The sequence below is a fragment of the Dermochelys coriacea genome, chromosome 1 (genome assembly GCF_009764565.3).
Source record: "Dermochelys coriacea isolate rDerCor1 chromosome 1, rDerCor1.pri.v4, whole genome shotgun sequence".
Taxonomy (NCBI): Eukaryota; Metazoa; Chordata; order Testudines; family Dermochelyidae; genus Dermochelys; species Dermochelys coriacea.
The window spans coordinates 239,887,203-239,907,168 of record NC_050068.2 but is presented as its reverse complement, the minus strand read 5'-3'; the positions used below and the strand labels follow the sequence as shown (position 1 = coordinate 239,907,168).

Below are 19,966 nucleotides of genomic sequence, written 5' to 3'. Positions count from 1 at the left end.
TTCCCCTTCAGTATTTTAGCTTCGTTCAAATCCCAAACTCAAAATAAAATGCAGAGGGTACAGAATCTTTATGAACCAAAACCTGAGAAAGTTTGTGGGAGCCTGTATAAACCAAAACCACGAGTTTCACACACAGCTCTAGTCTACAGATATGTCATATAAAGTCCTATGATGACACCTTGGATCTATTGAAGTCAATGGGAGTTTTTCCTTTGATTTCAATGGGGCCAGAATTTCACCTCTGGAGGTTTAAAAATTATTCCACCTGTTCTGCAGGGACAAATGTCTGTTTTTGCAGGAACTCAGCGTTAATCAATAGAATCCACATTGTAGAGTAGGAAATATCCTGTGGGGCAAATGGAATTTTTGGTTTCCAGTATTCCACACACACCGTAATAAGGTATTATAATAGTAATAGGGTCTTATTACTAATGATTAACAAGAAAGCTACGTTAACACACTTCAGGACTTTGACACAGCTGAATGATCACAGATTACAATTTATTTTTCGTGTCATAAGCATAGAGAATGTAATCAAAGAAGCAGCCAATTTTCTGCTCTTTTCCTATCATCACTTGAATAAAGAGCTCGTCATCTTTGGTCGAGAGGCAGGAGGCAGTTTCCAGCCATCTTCCTTTCATCTGAATGTTTAATAAGATGTATCAGGTGTCAGAAAGTGTGGAGTACCTGTTGAGTGCAAGCTGTTTTTTCACTGCTTAATATAGGAGAGTAGCTAACGGAATACAGAGACTTACCTGGAAAGAAACACTTATGCAGAACGTGACAAGTGGATGTAAGGTTGGTTAAGTGCGGTTTGTGTGGATTCAGCATATCAAAACAGCTCCCCAAGTGTGGATTATAGAGAAGTAACAAAGGTTATTATGGTTATCAAATAGCCCTTTCCCAGATATGTAGAACTGAGGTCTGGGCCTCTTTATTTTGTTATTTACTATTGTATTAAAAGTGTGCTAGATGATTGACAGCATAAATGCAAAGACAGGGTTTTCACCCTAAAGAGCTTCCAGTCTAATTTTAGATGTGATGCAACTAGTGAGAGGAACAAACAGTGTGGGAGAGAGAGTGATGAAGGACATGGGTTACTGTAGTCACATCACATCAGTGAGTACGTAGTTACTCATGTACAGTGGGTGCATGTATTGGTGGTTCCACTGGAGATGTTTATATACTTTTAATGGTAAACTGCAGCGTAAGGCCAGACTCAAGCCTAACCTCCCTTGCATCTACACTACAATTGTGCTAACCCAGGGCTCACACCCAGGGTCCCACAGCTCTGCAGGGCTGGAGGGTCCAAACTTGAGTTAAACTATTGCTTTGCAGTCCAGACGCAGGCTCGCTTGACTTGGAATCAGCCAGAAGTATCCCACAATTTCATGGGACGACTTCTTTAGTCCTCTCTCTATCCCAACAATCTGCAATCCACTCTACCGAAAACAGAAGCCACAGGCACACACCCCTTTGCCAACTGCAGCAGCTCAGGTCTGCGTTGTCCCATTCTCTTCTGATCACCGATCTGCAAGAACACTCTCAGAGAGCGTCCTGAGTTTGCAATGGATAACGAACCGATCAAACCTTTTGCAAAATGAGGTGCTTTCTGGTAATGTGCAAGGTGGGCAGTAAAGTTTTCCCACAGTGCACCATGATCCTAGGGTTAAAACGGCCACATTTCGGGGAGGAGCCACTTGGGACTCTGGGATATGGTTACTTTGACTTAGTTCGGTGCATTGCAGTGAGGATGCCAGAGCCTAGGTTCAAACATAGGTTAGAAAAGTCTTAGCATAGAGTTAAAATACGGTATAGACACACAAGCCCAGGCTTCCCTAACATGAGTCATCTGACAGAAGTCCCACTAACCCTGGGCTTACATTGCAGTATAGACATACCCTTAGTTGCTTTTTCAGGCATCAGGGAGGAAGAGAGATATTAGGAGGGATTTGACTGAGGCAAGGATAGTAGTATTTGTGAACTGAATACAGGGGCACTGTAACACTTTTGTATGGTGGGGGATGCTGAGAGCCATTGAGCCAAACTGAACCCTGTATATGATGGAAACCACTTCAAGCTTGGGGGTGCAGCAGCACCGCTAGTTCCAGTACCTATGGCTGAATATGGATGGCATTTCATGAATACAGAACAGTGTGGAAAAAGATATGAGAGGTAGGAGTGGGAGAAGGCGCTTTATAGTCGGATGAATAGATTGTCAAGCACACAAATGACACTTAGGTGTCTTACTCCCATTGCTTTCCCTATTGCCTAACTCTCTTTGAAAGTCAATGGGAGCTGAGCATCCAAGTTGAAAATCTATCCCGTAAAGGATTCTGGAGAAATTTTCTTAATACCAAGGGTGCTAATTATATTGTGCCTACCTATTCCCTCCTGCATTTTCAACTGGAGGAGCTTTTCCTCCTATCTTAACTTTTTCACAGTTTGACTGGTTCGTAAAGACTGCTGTGTTTTATTCCAGAAATAGTTGCATTTCTGAGATGAGTGAAGTAGCCCATTGAGAAACAGCCTAGAAAGTAATTCGGGACATTTCTGGATAAAATACGCTACAGAAAACTAGGATACTATTAGTAATTATTGCTATTGCATCTACTAATCAAATATTGAGGAAAAGTAATGAATTCACACATATGCCAACATTAAAGTTAATCTCTACGTGTAGTGTCTGATATCTGATAATAGTATTGTTTTCATGCATGTACCTATATACTGTAGGCAAGCTTTTGGTATAACATATACACTAGGTGCAGTTAAAAGAGTTACTACCACTTTGAGGGATATTACCAGCTTTTGCGAGGTTTTACTCATTATTTATATTATAGGGGCCTAAGAACAGGAAACATAAGTTTTACCCTCATCGGCATATGTCGCAGGTTAAGGATATTTTGGTTTCCTTTTTAACTTTCGGGCAGATTGGTTTTTTTCAAAAAGGGCATACGGGGGTTTCTTCACTTTGCTGTGTTTGAGCCTTCTGTTTGTGTATAGAAGGAAGAGTAAACAACTTCATCATCTTTTAGGGTCATGGTTTAGACATCCAACAAACAAGGTCTGGTGGAAATTGACTCACCCATGCTCATTGCCCAGCTGCCAGAGGCTAAACACAGAACTCCTTTGTCAAAGTATTGTCAGAGCCATAAGAGATAGTTCTCACAGCTGGAGTTCTGACAGGACTAAAAAGATGTAAGGCTCCTTGCGGCCAGAGTCTTTCATTATTAAGTGGTCCTTCTGCAATCAGTTTATTCAGTGTATTTGTATCTCAGGGAGAGTCTGCCTCCAGGAACATAGTTAATTGCTTTCACTTGCTTTCTATTTTAGAACTAAATGAATAGTTGGTACTCCTTAAAATTAATGGCAAATGACAATGGCTTTTTTTTCTGTTTTCCCTGCCCCTTCTCTTCTGCTTTGAACTCTCTTCCCAACCTTGCCATGATTTGTGGCCATTCTGCTGACACCCTTCACTTTCTGTGATGCGGACTTTCAATGAAAAGGAAAAGTTAAAAGCTCTTGTGGAGAGGGGGGCATGAATCATAGAAATGTAGGGCTGGAAGGGACCTAAAGAGGTCATCTAGTCAAGTCCCTGTGCTCAGGTAGGACCAAATATACCTAGACCATCCCTGACAGGTGTTTTGTCTAACCTGTTCTTAAAATCCTCCAGTGATGGGGATTCCACAACCTCCTTTGGGAGCCAGTTCCAGTGCTTAACCATCCTTATAGTTAGAAAGGGTTTCCTAATAGCTATCTTAAATCTCCCTTGCTGTAAACTTAGCAATTTATTTCTTGTCCTACCCTCAGTGGACATGGAGAACAATTGATCATCATCCTCTTTATAACAGCCCTTCACATATTTGAAAACTTATCATGACTCTCCTCAGTCTTCTATTCTCTAGACTAAACAAGCAAAGTGTTTCACATAGGAAAAAAAATCAAATCCACAACTACAAAATGGGAAATAACTGCTTGGGTGGCTGTACTGCTGAAAAGGATCTTGGGGTAATAGTAGATGACAAATTGAACATGAGTCAAGAATGTGATGCAGTTGCAAAAAAGGCTAATATCATGCTAGTGTGTAACAACAGGAGTGTCATATGAGGAACCCATATGAGAGTAACTGTCTCACTCTGCTTGGCACTGGTGGGACCTCGGCTGCAGTATTGTGTCCAGTTCTGGGTGCCACACTTTAGGAAGGATGTGGACAAATTACAGAGAGTCCAGAGGAGAACAACAAGCCTTTGCTGAGGCACAGTGTTGGTAAGAGGGACATGGGGAGAAGCTTGCACTGCTGCTATGCTTTCACAAAGAGTAAGACTGAGAGGAAGCTAACATATGCCAAAACAGATTAGGCCAATGGTTTAATCAGGGACAATATTCTGCTTCCAGCAGTGGCTAATTCATAATGTTTCTGAAGAAGTCATCCCTTCCTCCACCCACTCATTTTTCACAGCCCGTTGTGCAGTGATGGACGTAGGAGAAAAGATCCTTCCAGATCCTTGCAGGCAGTCAAATTACTTCACTTATATTTTGCGTCCCTTTCAGTCAGGATGAATTTCATTGCAGTAATCTTCTAGGGGAGATGAACACACTGGGCTTTCAGCCTCATGTCTACACTATGGTGGTCTGATCTGGAGATGTGATGTCAAAGAGAGGAATAATTGAAAAAGCAAAGTCAAATTTGGCATAAACTTCTGTATTTGACAATGTCCCTTTAAATCACATGCTTAGCACTACTGAAGGTGTATTTGATATTGCACAAATCATTTATAAAACATATGAATATATATGATCTTATCTTTATTAACCCCTTTCAAATGATGCATTGCAGACTAGCCTATCAAAGAAATGATGATGATGAGGAAGAAGCCGCCAGAGAACGCCGTCGACGGGCTCGACAGGAGAGGCTGCGGCAAAAGGAAGAAGATGATCTAACAGGACAAGTGACAGAGAAACCAGAAGTTAATGCCCAGAACAAGTAAGCTTCTACATGGTTGTGTATAGATGAATTGGTGGAGTTTTCAGTACAGGAAATCGAAATATTTAGAGCATATACTTCAAGTTTTAGAAATTAAAATTCAGATTCTGCCGATCTTACTCTGAATTAGACCTTACCCTGTGAGAAGTCCCACTGGTGTCAAAGAAACTGCTTAGAGATTAAGTTACTACTCATTGTGAGCAAAGGTGGAAGAATTGGACCCTAAGTATTTCTGTCATTCGAGAATATCTTTGTAAATAAATAAAATTCCAGCAAACCTACAATTATAATAAGATGTTTGTTCATAACCTTTTCAGGAATCATTAATATTCATTATGGCATCAAGCTGATAAGTCAAATCTAGACCTCAATCTGAAATTCACCTCCACTAGCTCCCATGCCCTACTTACTGAGCAGGGGAAAGTTGGGAAAATAGCTATGTTCTTGTTCATTGATGCTCACCATTTTCCTGTGCAAAGCAAAAACATCTGGAAAGGGAAAAGATTAATATAGAAGAAGAAGAATACCACAGATGTTTGAAGGAGCCTAGATCCCTCGGGGGACTGGCAATGGAATCCAGTACTGGTACCGAGGCAAGTCAATGGCATGTATGAAATTAGGTTGGTGGACTCACTCCACTTCCTGGTGGACCAGTGTCCGTATCACAATTGTTGTTTTTTTCACTAATTGTTCCCCCACTTGCAGGCAGTCTCAGCAGAGGGCATTTGTACAGAACTGGGGCATAGGTGGGCATGCCTAGCTGTCACAGCTGGGCTCGTGGCCACCAGCCAAGGATGGCCCCGAGGCAGAGTCAGTGAGCAGGGACCTGAGTAATCACTAGAGCTGGGATTGGTAAGCAAGAGTCAGAGTCAGGCTGGGATCGGAGACCAGAGGTAGTACCAGGATGGAATCAGGAGGCAGAGTTAGGGTCAGGCTCAGGCTGGGGTCAGAGACTGGAGATCAGGAAGCAAGGTGCTGTCCTAAGTCACAGCTGACCAAAAATCCATGTTGTTGCCCAGATAATTTCCTGGGCCACCCTCCAAGGTTAAATAGTGTGCTTTGCCAATCAGAGGTCTGCAATGTGATGTCACTCTAGATAGTGCTCCTTGGATAGGGTGCTGTATGCCTCCCAATGGGAATGTGGCAATGTCAGCTGTCCCAGGCTCTGGGGACTTGGGTTCTAGTCCCATGGATCCTTATACCATCACTGGAAAGAAACAGCCACCTTCCTATTAGTAGAGATGTTCCCATTGAAGTACCCTGTGTGTTTTGCTTGAGTAAGGACCTCAGATTTTGGTCCTATATTAAGAGCTTTTAATTAATGAGACTTCATGTTAAGGGAAAGAGGTAGCAGCTTTATTGAACGCATCAAGCCAAGATGAAGGTCTCCACAGAACAAACAAAACATTTCCAAATATTCCGCAGGGCTGTCTCTAATTCAGTTGTTCCAAGGCTCTAGGGACCAATCTAATGCCTACAGAAGTCAATGGAAAGTCTCCCATTGACTTCAATACGTGTGGGATAGATCCCTACTCAGGAGCCTGGAGGAAAAGCTTTCTCAGTTATCATTATTATGAAACACCAAATTCATAAAAGGCAGAAATTCCATAATTATCCCTAGCATGGTCTTGATAAATCTTTAAAGTATCTAACCTATCCCATTCTAGAGCCATGTGATAATTTTAATGTATTCTATTTCTGGAAAATAACTAAGAAAATGCTTTGTTATGGTACTTGATTAATGCAAAGTTGTCACTTCTGTACAGTGTGGCAGAAGAGGAGACCAAACGTTCTACAACAACACTAACAAACACTCAAGGGGAAGGGGAAGACGATGCTGCATTCTTGGAGAGATTGGCAAGAAGGGAGGAAAGACGCCAAAAGCGTCTCCAGGAAGCCCTGGACCGTCAAAAGGAGTTTGACCCAACAGTCACAGATGAGAGCTTGTCACTACCAAGTGGGAGAGAGATAAACAATGTAGAAGAAAATGAGACCATGGGGAAAGAGGAAAAGATTGAAACCCGCCGAGGACGTTATGAGATTGATGAAGCTGAAACTGTCACTACATCGTACCAGAGGAACAACTGGAGGCAAGATGAAGAAGAAGAAAAGAAAGAAGAAAAGGATAAGGAGGAGGTGCAGGAGGAAAAGGCAGAGCAGAGAACCATAGAGGAAAATCAGGTAGAAGTAACATTAGAAAAGAAAACAATAGACAAAGAAGAGGGACCGGTGGTATTAGAAGTAAAAACCCTAGATGTCAATGTAGAGAAACACAAAGCAGAGAATGATACGAGTGTCCCACTGGTAGGGGAGCCCAGGGCAGGAGTGGAGGCCATAAATCTAACTTTAGTTCTAGATCATGAGAAGCTTAGGAATGAAGAAGAGGAAAAGACTAAGGAAGAAAAGAAGAGAACAGAGGAAAGGGAAAGGCTTGAGGCAGAAGAGAGGGAGAGGGTTAAGGCAGAGGAACAAAAAAAAGCTGAAGAAAGAGCGAGAATTGAAGCAGAAGAGAAAAGAGCAGCCCAGGAAAAAGAAAGGATTGAGGCAGAAGAGAGGGAGAGGATTCAGGCAGAAGAGCAAAGGGCAGCTGAAGAAAGGGAGAGGGCTAAGGCAGAGGAGAAGAAGAAAGCAGAAGAGAGGGAGAGGGCTAAGGCAGAGGAGAAGAAGAAAGCAGAAGAGAGGGAGAGGGCTAAGGCAGAGGAGAAGAAGAAAGCTGAAGAAAGGGAGAAGGCTAAGGCAGAGGAGAAGAAGAAAGCAGAAGAAAGGGAGAGGGCTAAGGCAGAGGAGAAGAAGAAAGCAGAAGAAAGGGAGAGGGCTAAGGCAGAGGAGAAGAAGAGAGCAGCTGAAGAAAAGGCTAAGCTAGAAGAGGAGAAATTAAAGGCAAAACAAAAGGTAGAAGATAAAAAAATTGAAGACAAAAAAGTAGAAGATAAACAGGTAAAAGAGAAGAAAATAGAAGAAAAACAGGTAAAAGGGAAGAAGGTGCAAGAGGAAAAACCTCAAACAGTCTCCCTAAGAAAACAGGTACAGTAAACATTTTGCACCAATGGATGATGCCTGTGATTTGTGAGAAATGTAATGCAAGAAAAAAAAATTGGACTGGAATTTACTCACAATTCTGTCCCTGTGTTTAAACTACTAACTCTCTGTTCCATCAATATTTGCTTTCCTTTTTACTAAAGCTTTTTGCTTCTACTTATCAATAATGTGAATGCATGATACACTTACACTTCCCCACCCTGGCTCTGAGATCCTGCAAAGGAAAACCTTGCATGTCAAGATCTCTGCACAATTTAACGCTGCCTTTTCCTGTTGCTTTAAGCCAACCTAGGGCAGTAACACCTGAGGGATGGAAAAGCACAATTCGACACAGGAGATATGTGGGCACCTGGGAAACTGTGTGAAGGACGCTGACTGTAAATGTATGTTGTTTGAAGCAAGCACAGCTGGGGGCTCTCTCTGCTGGGATAGGTGAACACAGTGGCACGCAAGGGAGAAGTAAGCACAAAAGTCCGGAGTGGGTGTGGGAGCACAGTCCCTTGCGAGGGGAAGAGCAAGCACAGCTGCACACGGAGGAGATGTGGGCACGGCAGCACAAGACGGGTATGTGAGCACAGCTTTGGCAAATGGGAGTGGACAGGGCTTGTTGTAGAATGACATTTTCATCTTAAAAATAAAAAGGGGGAAGAAAAAGAGGTTAAAGTGGAAGCTAAAAAGGAAAAGTTGCCAGACGAGAAACTTCAACCCGCCTTCAAAAAACAGCAGGTAATTATGATCTACAAAAATTGATGCTATAAGGAAATGTTCAGGAATTTAAACAAATTCAGCATGGGCCCTTAGTGTAAAGGCCTGAATCAGCAAAACGCTTAAGCACATGCTTCACGTTAAGCACGTGGGTAATCTCATTGATGTCAATAGGGATGGGACTATTCATGTACTCAGTGTTAAGCATATGGTTAAGTATTTTTCTAATTGGGGCCTTAGGACCAAATCTTGTTTGCCTTACGTAACACAAGTAACCCAATGACGTCAATGGGACTCACTCAAGTAAGTGATGCAAGCAAGATTTGGGCCCTGGAGATGAATTTCTCAGGATTGTTCCAACTAATCATCCTTCCCTGGTTTCCTCCACTTTACTACAAACTTTACTCTTGTGACTGAGACCTACTTTCATAATAATCATGGACGCTTCCAGGTCCCTTTGGCCACTTAACTGATCTAACTAATGATTTTTCTTCCCCCAAATAATGCAGTGCCTAATTATATAAACCTTGCAGACTCAAGATTCTTTTTTTGTTTTAAAGAGAAATTCTACAAAATTTACTGCATTGCATTTCTATTATAAACACAGGAGCTGGTGCCATGGTGTTTTACTGTATGGTAAGTAAATAAGGTTGGGAACCATTTACTCCTCAGATTTGTAATTAGCAAACAGAGAGAGGTGCTTAGTATTTGTGCAGTGGACCCGCTTTTGGCACAATCCTGCAAGGTGCCGAGTGCCTCAACTTTCATTGACTTTAATAGAAAGTTGAGGGTGCTCAGGGCCTTGCAGGATTGTGCCCCTTTGGGCTCAAGCACATCCATGTGGTATAAAGTAAGCTATAGCCCTACTGGATGGATATTTAGTAAAGGTGAGATTACCTGCCTATGTATCTGCTTGGAAAACCTGAAGACCAGATCTGCTGCGGCTGTAAATCAGTGCAGCAGATTTGCACCTGTTGAGGATTTGACCCAATATCTTGGGGTGTAGGAAAGCAGCTAGTGGAACTCTGCATATTACAGGTGATTATTCCCACCCTGAGGATCATGCCTGATAGCAAACGATGCTAAAAACTTTTCTGGAGTGCAGTGTCCAGTTTCGGATACTTCAATTGAAGATGGACATAGGTGAGATTGAAAAGATCCAAAGAGGGCAATGAAGAGGGTAGAAGAATGTTTGTAATTCATATGAGGAGAGATTGGTAAAACTAGGATAATTTAGCCTGCAAAGGAGAATAGTTAAAGGACTCTTCATGGAGATACTTACGATAGTGAAGGTTAAATTAAAAACTGAACCGTCACTCTGATTGCCTCACAAAACTGAGCAAAGAGTTACTCAGTGAAATGAGGGCGAGATTGGCAGTGACCAAAAGATGTTACAAACTGATGACGGTTCATTAGAGTGAGTGAACAGAAATGGTTCTCTGACTGGTTCCTAGCAGTTAGGAGTCCACATCTTCAATGTCACTACTGTTGCTATTAGCAACAATAGGCTTGGCTTGGCTTGGCTGCTGGTAGTCACACTGTCAAGGTCAAAGAATGCGTATAAAGCAAATGCAAGGAAAATATTCCTTCACAACAAGGAGTCAGCCTGTGGAATTTGCCACCACGCAAAATCAGATCATACTGGAGATTCTTTTAAAAAGGGGCTGGATAAATATATGACCAATAATGTCAATTTTACTTGGCCTCGCTAGATTTTCGTCCTACACAGTGCTGAGTGCCCTCAATTCCCATTGAAGTTAGTCGGAGCTGAGGAAGCTCTGCATCTCATAGGACCCCCATGAGTATAGACTGCAAGAGCGAACCCTTAAAGATAATGGCCAACATTCTCAGAAGGGATTAGAGATTTTGCATTCCTCAGTTTTTGGATGCTCAATTTAAGACACCTTTAAAGGGCTTCATTTTTGGAAAGTGCTAAACACCCACCTCCCAAAAGGTGTCTCAAGTTGGACACCCAAAATCATTAGTCCCTTTTGAAAATCTTGGCCATCGCTTTTTGGCTTAGGACAAGAATGATATTCTCACTACTGCAAGATGAGCAGCCTTTCAGTACATTCCTGTCATGATAGTGATACACAAAATTCAACAAAGCCTGAATTTTGACAAGTTATGTAGTTATTAATAGGGTTGCGAGATTGTAAGCCTGACTAGATCTGGGGGCATTCTTCTCCTCTCTCTGTTACCTCAGATTTATGCCTATGTACCTGTGTTACACCAGTGCACATCCACTTTAAGTGAGATCAGAATCTGGCCCTCACAGTGTAGGTTTCACTCAATTTAGCAACCAAAAGTCTGGCCGCTTCTTTGAACTGTCCCAACATTTGGGTCTGCAAAATTGGTCTGGAAAGTTCATCAGAACAAGTTTTCTCTTGACATGAGACTCCCGCTTCCGGTTTGGCTAAACATACTGCAAAAGCAGCCTTTTCTCATGGTATATAGGTATCTCTACTTTGATAGAGATGGGCCCCAAACCTAAACCTTAGGGTACCTCTACACTGCAGCTGGGCATGCACTTTCCAGCTTGGGTGGACAGATACACGGTAGCTCTTCTTGAGCTAATGCACTAAAAATAGCAACGTAGCCAGCGGTAGCACAGGCAGCGGCTTGGGCACATACCCAAGGGGTCTGTGCAGGTTTCTACTCAGGTGGCTAGCCTGAGCTGCCACCCATGCTACCCTGCTATTTTTAGCACACTAGCTTGAGCAGAGCTAGTGTGTCTCTGTCTGCCCGAGCTAGGAATCCTGCTCCCAGCTGCCACCTAGAGGTAGCTGTAGATGCCCACAGCTTTTTGGGGCATTCCAAAATTGAACCCAAATCAGGAACCAAAGTTTGCGATCTTTATAATTGACAGAACCAAAACTTTGAGGTGTTCAAACTCTGGGTGGAAATGTTGCATCTCAAGTTCTAATTTACATTCCTAGCAGGAACCTGGAGATGGAGAAATGTGCAAAAATAAAAATAGCTGAACAATTTACAAACCTCCAGAAAAATTTCAGTCATGTTCAATTTGATTTGAGGGTCAGGATCTGTGGGAGGAGATGGGCTGTGTTTTTTGAAGATACTACTGCAGGTCTGATCTAATTCCACTGGAGTCAGTAGGAGCCTTTCCATTCCTTTCAGCGTCAGATGGATTGATCCCTAATTCACTGAGATGTGTAAGCATACAAAAATGTTTAATTCTGTCACTTTTAGGGTGCACTGCTATGAAAGGGTCTATTTCCTGCTTCTGTTGAAGTCAATGGCTGTTCTCCATTAAAATTAACAGAAGCAGGATTGGGCCCTAAACCCTTGACGTGTTTCTCTGATAACCTATTTTATCTTCCTTTCTTTTTTTAGTCAAAAAGCCCAGTTGTGTTTATTATTTGTGTGTGTGTGTCCCTTCCTTCCACCCACCCCCACACACTTGGTAAGAAACCATAATCTTTTAAATCAAATCCTTTTAGCCCATGAAAAGGTATTCCCTAGCCTGTTAATTCTAAAAGCATATTTTTTTACTATTAGTTTTCTTAGCAATTTCAATTAAGATGTAAGATACACTACCTGCCCCAGCTGGGACTGCAGCTCAGGCAGCTGACATACTGGGTTTTTAATGAGACTTAGAAGGGACTTGATGAAAATCTCATAAAAGGAAATTCTGCCCTTTCAAAATCCCAAAACAGAAGTCCTGGCATTTGAAATCCTGAAACAATCAACACCCCAGGTCTCTAAATCACTCAGAAAGGGATTGAGTAGTGCAGGGGATTGCTAATGAGAGCCAGAGCTTTTTCCTGTTATTACATCACTGGTTCAAATCTTGCCCAGATTGGGAGTGACCAAAAGACATTACAAGCTGATGACTGTTCATTAGAGTGAGTTACTGAAATGATTGTCTCTGACTAGTTCCTAGAAGTTAGGAGTTCACATCTTCAAAGCCACTACTGTTGCCCCTAGCAATAATAGGCTTGGCTGCTGCTAGTCACAGCATCAAGGCCAAAGAATGCGTGATCATGGAAACGGAATTCCCCTCTTACCTATTAACGTGATTCCACTTGGTCGTAGCTGAGGGTATGTCTACCGCACAAAAAGGTGTGTTTTTAACTTGGGTTACCGAACTGGGGTTACAATAGCAGTGAAGACTCCATCAACTCAGCTTCTAACTCAGGTTAGAAGCTCAGGTTTAACCCCAGTCTCCATTATAGGCTCGAACTCGAGCTGCTAACCTGAGTTAACAGCAAAGACGCTGCAACTCTACTTTTAATTTGGGTTAGCAGCTGAAGTTAAAACCTATAGGGAGCCTGGGGTTGATGTTGAGCTGCTATCACAAGTTAAAAGCTGAGTTGCTTTGTCTTCACTGCTATTTTAACTGGGGTTAGCTAATCCAAATTCAGAACACACCATTTTTTTGCAGCGTGGACATACCTTGAGGCTCATTGGAAGGGCAGTATAGGGGAAGCTTACATTGCTGCTGCCTATTCTAAGGACAGAGCAGTTTTCTCTCAGAGTTGTATAGCTGGCATCTTTCACCAGAAGCAAATTCACGCAGAATATATGAAAACTCATCCCCTCCCACCCACACACACTTGCAGTCCACACCACATGATAGCTGTCACTTGTGGTACTGGCATTGTATGAACAGCACTTAATGCCAGTTCCAGGCAGAACAGGTCTTAGGGTTTCAAGCTGCGCAGTCATGTCAGGTGCTTTGTAAGCATCCCCCTTCCCCCCATGAGGCTCCTGCTTTTGAAAAGTGGGAGGGGATGCCTTGGAGGTGGGCTATTGAAAGGCGCATTGAGCGGAGGAAGGATAGAAATAGTGTAGAGGTTTGGGCTTTTCCACTAGACGCAGCTTGGAGTACGTTTTTTTTAAAATGTGTCCTAGAATAGGACTGTGTACGATTTATTTTCTTTTCAGATCAGATGGAAGGGCAGTAGGATGCAGAGTAATATAGTACAGCTTGCTAAAGGTTTACAGACAATTCTCCAAATAAATGATATTCAGGCTGCCAATCAGAGCATTTCCCAAATTTGGCAAAGCTAAAAGCGAAAACGGAGATCTTCCTTGGGTTAACGTTGGTATTTTCCTCCACTGCTATTCAAAGCTTGTTTTGGCTGCTGGTTTAGCTAATTTACTTAGTGGGAATAATTCTGTCCACAGAACAGAAGAACTGAAATCAATTGCCATATCCTGCACTTTCCATCAGCATCCAACCATGACTCAGCATGCTGGGGTCAGGCCATCAGTGGTGATAATAAATAATTTTCAGTCCAGAATTTTCTGGGTGGGGTTTAGAGAGTGAAACTAGTGCATAATGATTCTGGATCTTAGTCTGACTTATGTCGGGCAAAGGCTTGTAGGGGAAGGGGGGAAATCTTGCCTTAATGTTTCCAGAGAAAACATCTGCTTCTTCATAGGCGTAAGAGCTTCACTTCCGATAGTATCTTCCTCCACTAGTCACTGTTTAGACTGGGGTACAGGTGATGATAACCCCAGTTACACATTTATCAAAGCAAATATTGCTTTGAAACATAATTTTTAACTACTATTGCAAACTATACTTGTAATAGCTAGGTAGTATGCACCTGCTGTGACACAGAAAGTCCTAGGTACGTCCGTATAGCACATACCTCCTGTGCCGTTGAATGTATTGGCTACATCCACATAGCATGCACTTGCTTTGTGCAAATCAATTTAAGATTATATTATTTCTATTGCAGTAGCGCCTAGGGCCCCAACCAGACAATCCCTGCCTCAGAGAGCTCAGTCTATGATTTAGACAATACACAACAGGTGAATAAACAGACACATGATCAGGAAGGGGATGGTGGGCAAGGTAGTGGTAGAGACTGGCTTGATTGCATGAGAAGTAAGGATGCTTGAGATTTCCAAGGCCACAGCAGATTAGCACACAGTGTAGATGAATTCAGATGCCTGCATATTTAACATAGATCAGAAGGCGAGGTTGGTTGCAGGCCACATTTTAGAACTTGACAACCTATTCCTGCCATAGAACATTTGAAGACAGTTGTTCAGTTGCCCATTGATGGTGGGAAACTTGTTTTCCTTTTCAGTCATCCACAACGTCTAATTATGATTTTTTGTTTTGTTTTTGGTTGTACGCTTTCTAACATCTCCCAAGCAGATCAAAGATGACAAGGCTAATAAGGACAAAGCACCTAAGGAGGAGGTGAAGCCTATCTGGGATCGTAAGAAGGGATTTCCTGAACCAAAGCCACAGAATGGAGAGCGTTTCCAGGAACCTACTACTCATAAACTTAAACATACCGAGAATATTTTTAGGTAAGCTACACATTAGCACTAGATTTGTTTATATCAGAGTAGAGCTGTGGGACTTGTTGCCTTTTATGGGTCTCTGTTACTGTACTTTTAGCTGTATAGTACAAGACTTAAATTTCCAACATCATTGAAGGTTGTAATATTCAGTGGCTCCTTAGAAATAAATTCAGGATCTCAAGCTATTTTGTAGTGGCCTGCTGCCCACCTCACTGTAGTGGAGAAATGAGAGACTCATAGCAGAGTAGTAAACAATAAGCAAACAACTCACCCCCTCTGTGGGGATCAGTCATTTGCTTTTACCATACTCCTGTCATCTACTAGACATTTCTTAATGAACTTCATCATTTCATAGTCTACATTAAGAGCCAAGAGCTGTGATTTTATACTCTAGTGGCACAGGTACCTGACTCTGAGTGAGATAACTCATTGCCAATTACACACCTGCTTTTAATTACACCCTATATAACCAGCTAGGAGCAGCTTTGCCTCCTAGGATAACTCTTTTAAGGGTTGATCTTTTGGTTGTTTGCACTAGCAAGCCTTGAAGCTAATGATTTCTGCACAAAAGAGTGATTATTTGATGGAGTGAAAACTACAGCCAGCCACACTATTCTGCCTTTTTAAGAAAGATCTTAATGTGGTTTAGCGAGACAAGAAAATAAAACGGTCTCTGAGGCTTCTGCTACAGTTGGAAATCTAAAGGTAACTTGTTTATGGGGAGAGATTTGGAAAGGCTCATCTCTGCTACCAAGTGGGGAAGCAAGGGGGAATAAAAGCAAAGAAGTGGAATAGACAAATAAGTTAGTAGTCTTCATTTATTTCTTCTAAATCTCTCCTTCCTGTTGCCACTGAAGTAGGTAAAGACTTTAAGCTCCCTAGTCAATTTTCTAAACAGTGGCAGATGGAATTTTTGTGCATCTTAGCATTCCCCTAATAGGTCCTATGGGGAAACAAACTTTTTCAAAAGTAAAATAATTCAAAATCCCATATAGCTAGGTTGTCATATGACATAGGGATGGAATAGCAGGACATGAGTCCTGTTAGCAATTGTTCTGTATACTCAGGTCAAATCACCACTAACATGAGTTCTGTTTCTAAAATATGTATATAACTTTTTTCACTTGCTTTATTTCTTGTTAGAGCCAAGGACTTATTTGAAAAACTTCAAATGGGGTTTCCACACTTTTTCCCCACCCTACCTTAGGAGGAAAAAAAGTTGATGTCTAGTCATAGGGCTTTAGTTTGGGACTACCTGTAGTTTCATTGTCCATAAGCAAGATAGTAGCAAGAGATTAAGAGACTCATAAGATAAGTCTAAATGGTAATGATGAGAAATAAAACTTCTTAAGACCAACTGAGAAATCTGAGGCTAAAGAGAAATATTGTCTGTCCCATCTTTGTCTCTGTCACTGACAGAATATTTAGAAAGCTTTATCTTTGTGGTTTCCCTTTCCCACCTCCACACTTCCATATGGGAGTGCAAAAATCCTAAGCATGATGTAATGCATTTTTCACATTGTTCTGTCATTTTTGTCTCTCACAAACCATCTTATTTCTCCTTCTGTGTGAAGGCTGGCAGTTGGCTTTTTTTTCTTAGCACCAAATAGGCACTTTTGAAAGCTCTTCCTCGGTATAGAATCTCAGTACTGATTTCTTGATGTTGGCAGCAAGGGGCTGAGATTCCCAGAATGTGCTGAAAGCAAAGAGGCTCAAGAAAAAAATATGAAGAGGATGACTGCCAATTATTGTTCCCTACTAGAGAATATGCAGAAACAGCAGAGGAAGTCCTCCATAGTGTATATTAATAAAAGAAGATAGAAATAGCCTGTGGATATACATGATTGGGAGATAAACAGTTCTTTTCAGTAAGAAAGACAAATGTGATTGTTTGGACAAAATATTCACCCACCCCTTCCAAACAGTGAAGAAAAAATTGCTTAAGGCTAAATTCTACTCTCAGCTATACCACTCAAACCTGGAAGTGAGCTGTAGCTCACGAAAGCTTATGCTCTAATAAATTTGTTAGTCTCTAAGGTGCCACAAGTACTCCTTTTTTTTTTTTGCGAATACAGACTAACACGGCTGCTACTCTGAAACCTGGAATAAGTCTATTGACTTCAGTGAAGTTACTCTGTATTTTCCCTGAGGTAACTGAAGACAGAAACTGATCCATATTGCTGAAGGAAACCTTAACTGTTGTACTGTTGGCTCTATTGGCATTTAATTGTGCAACACTCTGGTTTCGTTGCTGTAGTGTTTGGGATCTCCTTTTTTCTTGGGTGTAGAACAAGGAAGAAAATAAAAACAATATAAATGCATACTTGCCATTTCTCTTGTAAGTATCATGCTGATACCTCAAGTGTTGACCCCTTTTTCTAGTGTATTAATAAATACACTTCGAGGAGCAAGCATGTAAACCCTGAAGTGGTAATTACATATATAGGTGGTGCTATTTGACACTCCCACAAAAATATGCATCTCTTGTGGGCAGTCTGAATGTACTGTTTTTTAAAATGTCTTTGATTATAAGACCTGGCTGGAAAATATCTGGTTTTGATTTGTTTTGGGTTTTTTTCCCCTGGTGGAAAAATTCAATGAAAAATCTAGTTTTGGGTTTATGAAAAATCAAAACTCTCACAGAAAACTTCAACCAAGTTTTTGACCAGACCTGATATATATGCAAGTTAGCAAGAGTGCAAGATAACAAGTGGCATTACATTATTGAAGCATCTTGTGTTGAAAATATTGATGGAATAATAAGAATATTCCTTCCTACTCCCGGTAAACTGAAGACTAATGCCCCAGCAATGGGCTTTAGCTCTCTTTAAATAGATTTGTAAAAACACTTTATATAATCCCTTAGGGAAGACGTTTGTCTGAGAAATCAAAGGATTATTTGTCTTTTATTACACAGAATATAGTGTTTGTTTTGGATATGTATATGTTGTTTCACTTCTCTCTGCCTTAAATATTTATTTATTGCTTTTCATTGGATCCCTGAATTGTTTTCTGCATAGATTAATCAAGTAGTATGCTTTTAGAAGCTGGAACATATCTCGTAGGTAATGTTCTCAATTACATGGTAGAAATATGTAAGGATAAGTGTGTATATACTATGGAGTTGGGAATAAAATAAAATGGATCTTGAATTAAAAAAAAACAGACATGAAAATTTCAAGTTCATGAGTTCAGATGTCTCTAGAAAGGGGGTGAGACACATTTGTCTTAGGTTCTGAGGCAATATGATACAAAAACTACCCTTCCAAGCATGTGGGACCCTTTGGTCCCCCACTGTCAGGGGAAGGAAGAGATGTGCCTCTGGGCTCCCCAGCCTACTTCAGCCCCTGATGAAACCTGCTGAGGGTAGTACACACTCTGTGAGGAACAAAAGATCTTGTCAAGAGGTGTTTGTGTGTGTCAGGTTCTTATGTTGCTGCCGAGTTGAGTGGAAACGGGTGATCCAAACTGGCAAAGGAAAACCTGTGGCATGTTAACCTGCTTCTCAATTCATTCTTAGCCGCTCCGGCATGAAAGCAACTACAAATGCTGAGGATAGTAAGCCGGTGTCCCAGGCTGAAGCCGGCAAACGACTAGAGGAGCTGCGCCGTCGCCGAGGTGAAAATGAAAGCGAGGAGTTTGAGAAGTTGAAGGAGAAGCAACAGGAGGCGGCCGTGGAGCTGGAGGAACTGAAGAAAAAGCGTGAGGAGCGTCGGAAGATCCTTGAGGAAGAGGAACAGAGGAGGAAGCAGGAGGAGGCTGAGAGAAAAGCCAGAGAGGAGGTAATGGTGTAGTAATAAAACCGTAAGATCCAAAGTTAGACTCTGTTCTGCTTCACTTGCTCCTATTGGTCTTTCATTGCATGATCACACAACGCTGTGCAGTGAGGCATACTCTTGGGCAAATAATCAATGGGACTGCATAAAGAGAGAGCCTCTGCTTAACCTGAGTATGGGTGGCATTTTAGGCCCTGGGATAGTTCCTCGGGCCCAGATTCTCAAAAGTATTTCATCTTCTATCTGACATTGAAAACAATGGGAGTTAGAGGCCAAAATACCTTTGAGGATCTGGGTTTCAATATGTAAGGCAATGTTGTGTGAAAGGAAAAGGAAAACCAAAACAAAGCCTAATGTCAGCCAACTTGGAAGGCCCAAAACTAGACTATTTTATTCCTGGATCTGCTACTGTTAACAGACTGTGTTACCTTGGGCTTTACCTCTCTTTGCCCTTGCTTCCTCTCTCACCCTTTTCCTGTCTCATCTATTTAGACTATAACCTCATCAGGGCAGGGATTGGCTCTTGCTATGTGATTGCACCTAGTGCAGTGTGGCCCCAGTTTAAGTTGGGAACTCTTGGTGCTACAATACAAATACTTAACAGATAAAAATCTTTCAATTTTCTCAGTGAGCTGTAGCTCACGAAAGCTTATGCTCTAATAAATTTGTTAGTCTCTAAGGTGCCACAAGTACTCCTTTTCTTTTTGCGAATACAGACTAACACGGCTGCTACTCTGAAACCTGTCAATTTTCTCAGTCAGATTCCTCCTTTTGGGGGCCCTGCCATCATTCCACTAAGTTTTTCTTCTCTGCTACCCACTAAGGTTGACAGAGGTAACAAAACTGGGTCTTTCATCACCCGTTTGTACAATGATGTGCAGTGGCACATGCTAATGGACATAAAAGCTGCACTGTTTCTGTAACCTTCAATCTCAGCTGCAAGTACACAGTATTTGGTGTGATGTGATCCTATACACAGATGTGTAGTAAGACCCTGATCTAATCCTGATGCACAAGGAGATAGCACCAACGGGTGACATTCTAGTCCCATCCAAGCAAATCTCATCACACAAGTGGGACCACTGTGGTTGTCTTGAGAATCTTAACTCTGATTTTCTTATTTCCCGTGCAGACAAAATATCATGTGCAATGTTGCGGGAACATAGGCTTT

At 41.7% G+C, this 19,966-nt stretch overlaps 1 protein-coding gene and 1 long non-coding RNA gene across 26 annotated transcripts in view; one reads left to right on the top strand and one right to left on the bottom strand.

The window, feature by feature from the left end:
• CALD1 (caldesmon 1) overlaps nt 1–19,966 on the top strand; it is a 236,987-nt gene that overhangs the window by 196,374 nt on the left and 20,647 nt on the right. For 11 of the 25 annotated variants that reach the window (XM_038383081.2, XM_038383058.2, XM_043517140.1 and 8 more), the window contains 5 exons: nt 4,841–4,987; nt 6,754–8,011; nt 8,669–8,752; nt 14,865–15,025; nt 18,540–18,801. In XM_038383081.2, coding sequence (XP_038239009.1) covers nt 4,841–4,987; nt 6,754–8,011; nt 8,669–8,752; nt 14,865–15,025; nt 18,540–18,801 — 1,912 coding nt within the window. The remainder of the gene's footprint in view (nt 1–4,840; nt 4,988–6,753; nt 8,012–8,668; nt 8,753–14,864; nt 15,026–18,539; nt 18,802–19,966) is intronic. The other 14 variants (XM_038383167.2, XM_038383144.2, XM_038383133.2 and 11 more) reach the window with 4 other exon arrangements.
• On the bottom strand, nt 10,664–18,542 carry LOC122460786. Its single transcript, XR_006282294.1, has 2 exons — nt 17,120–18,542; nt 10,664–16,997 (listed from the first exon to the last, which is right to left on the bottom strand). It is a non-coding gene; the product is annotated as an uncharacterized LOC122460786 (long non-coding RNA).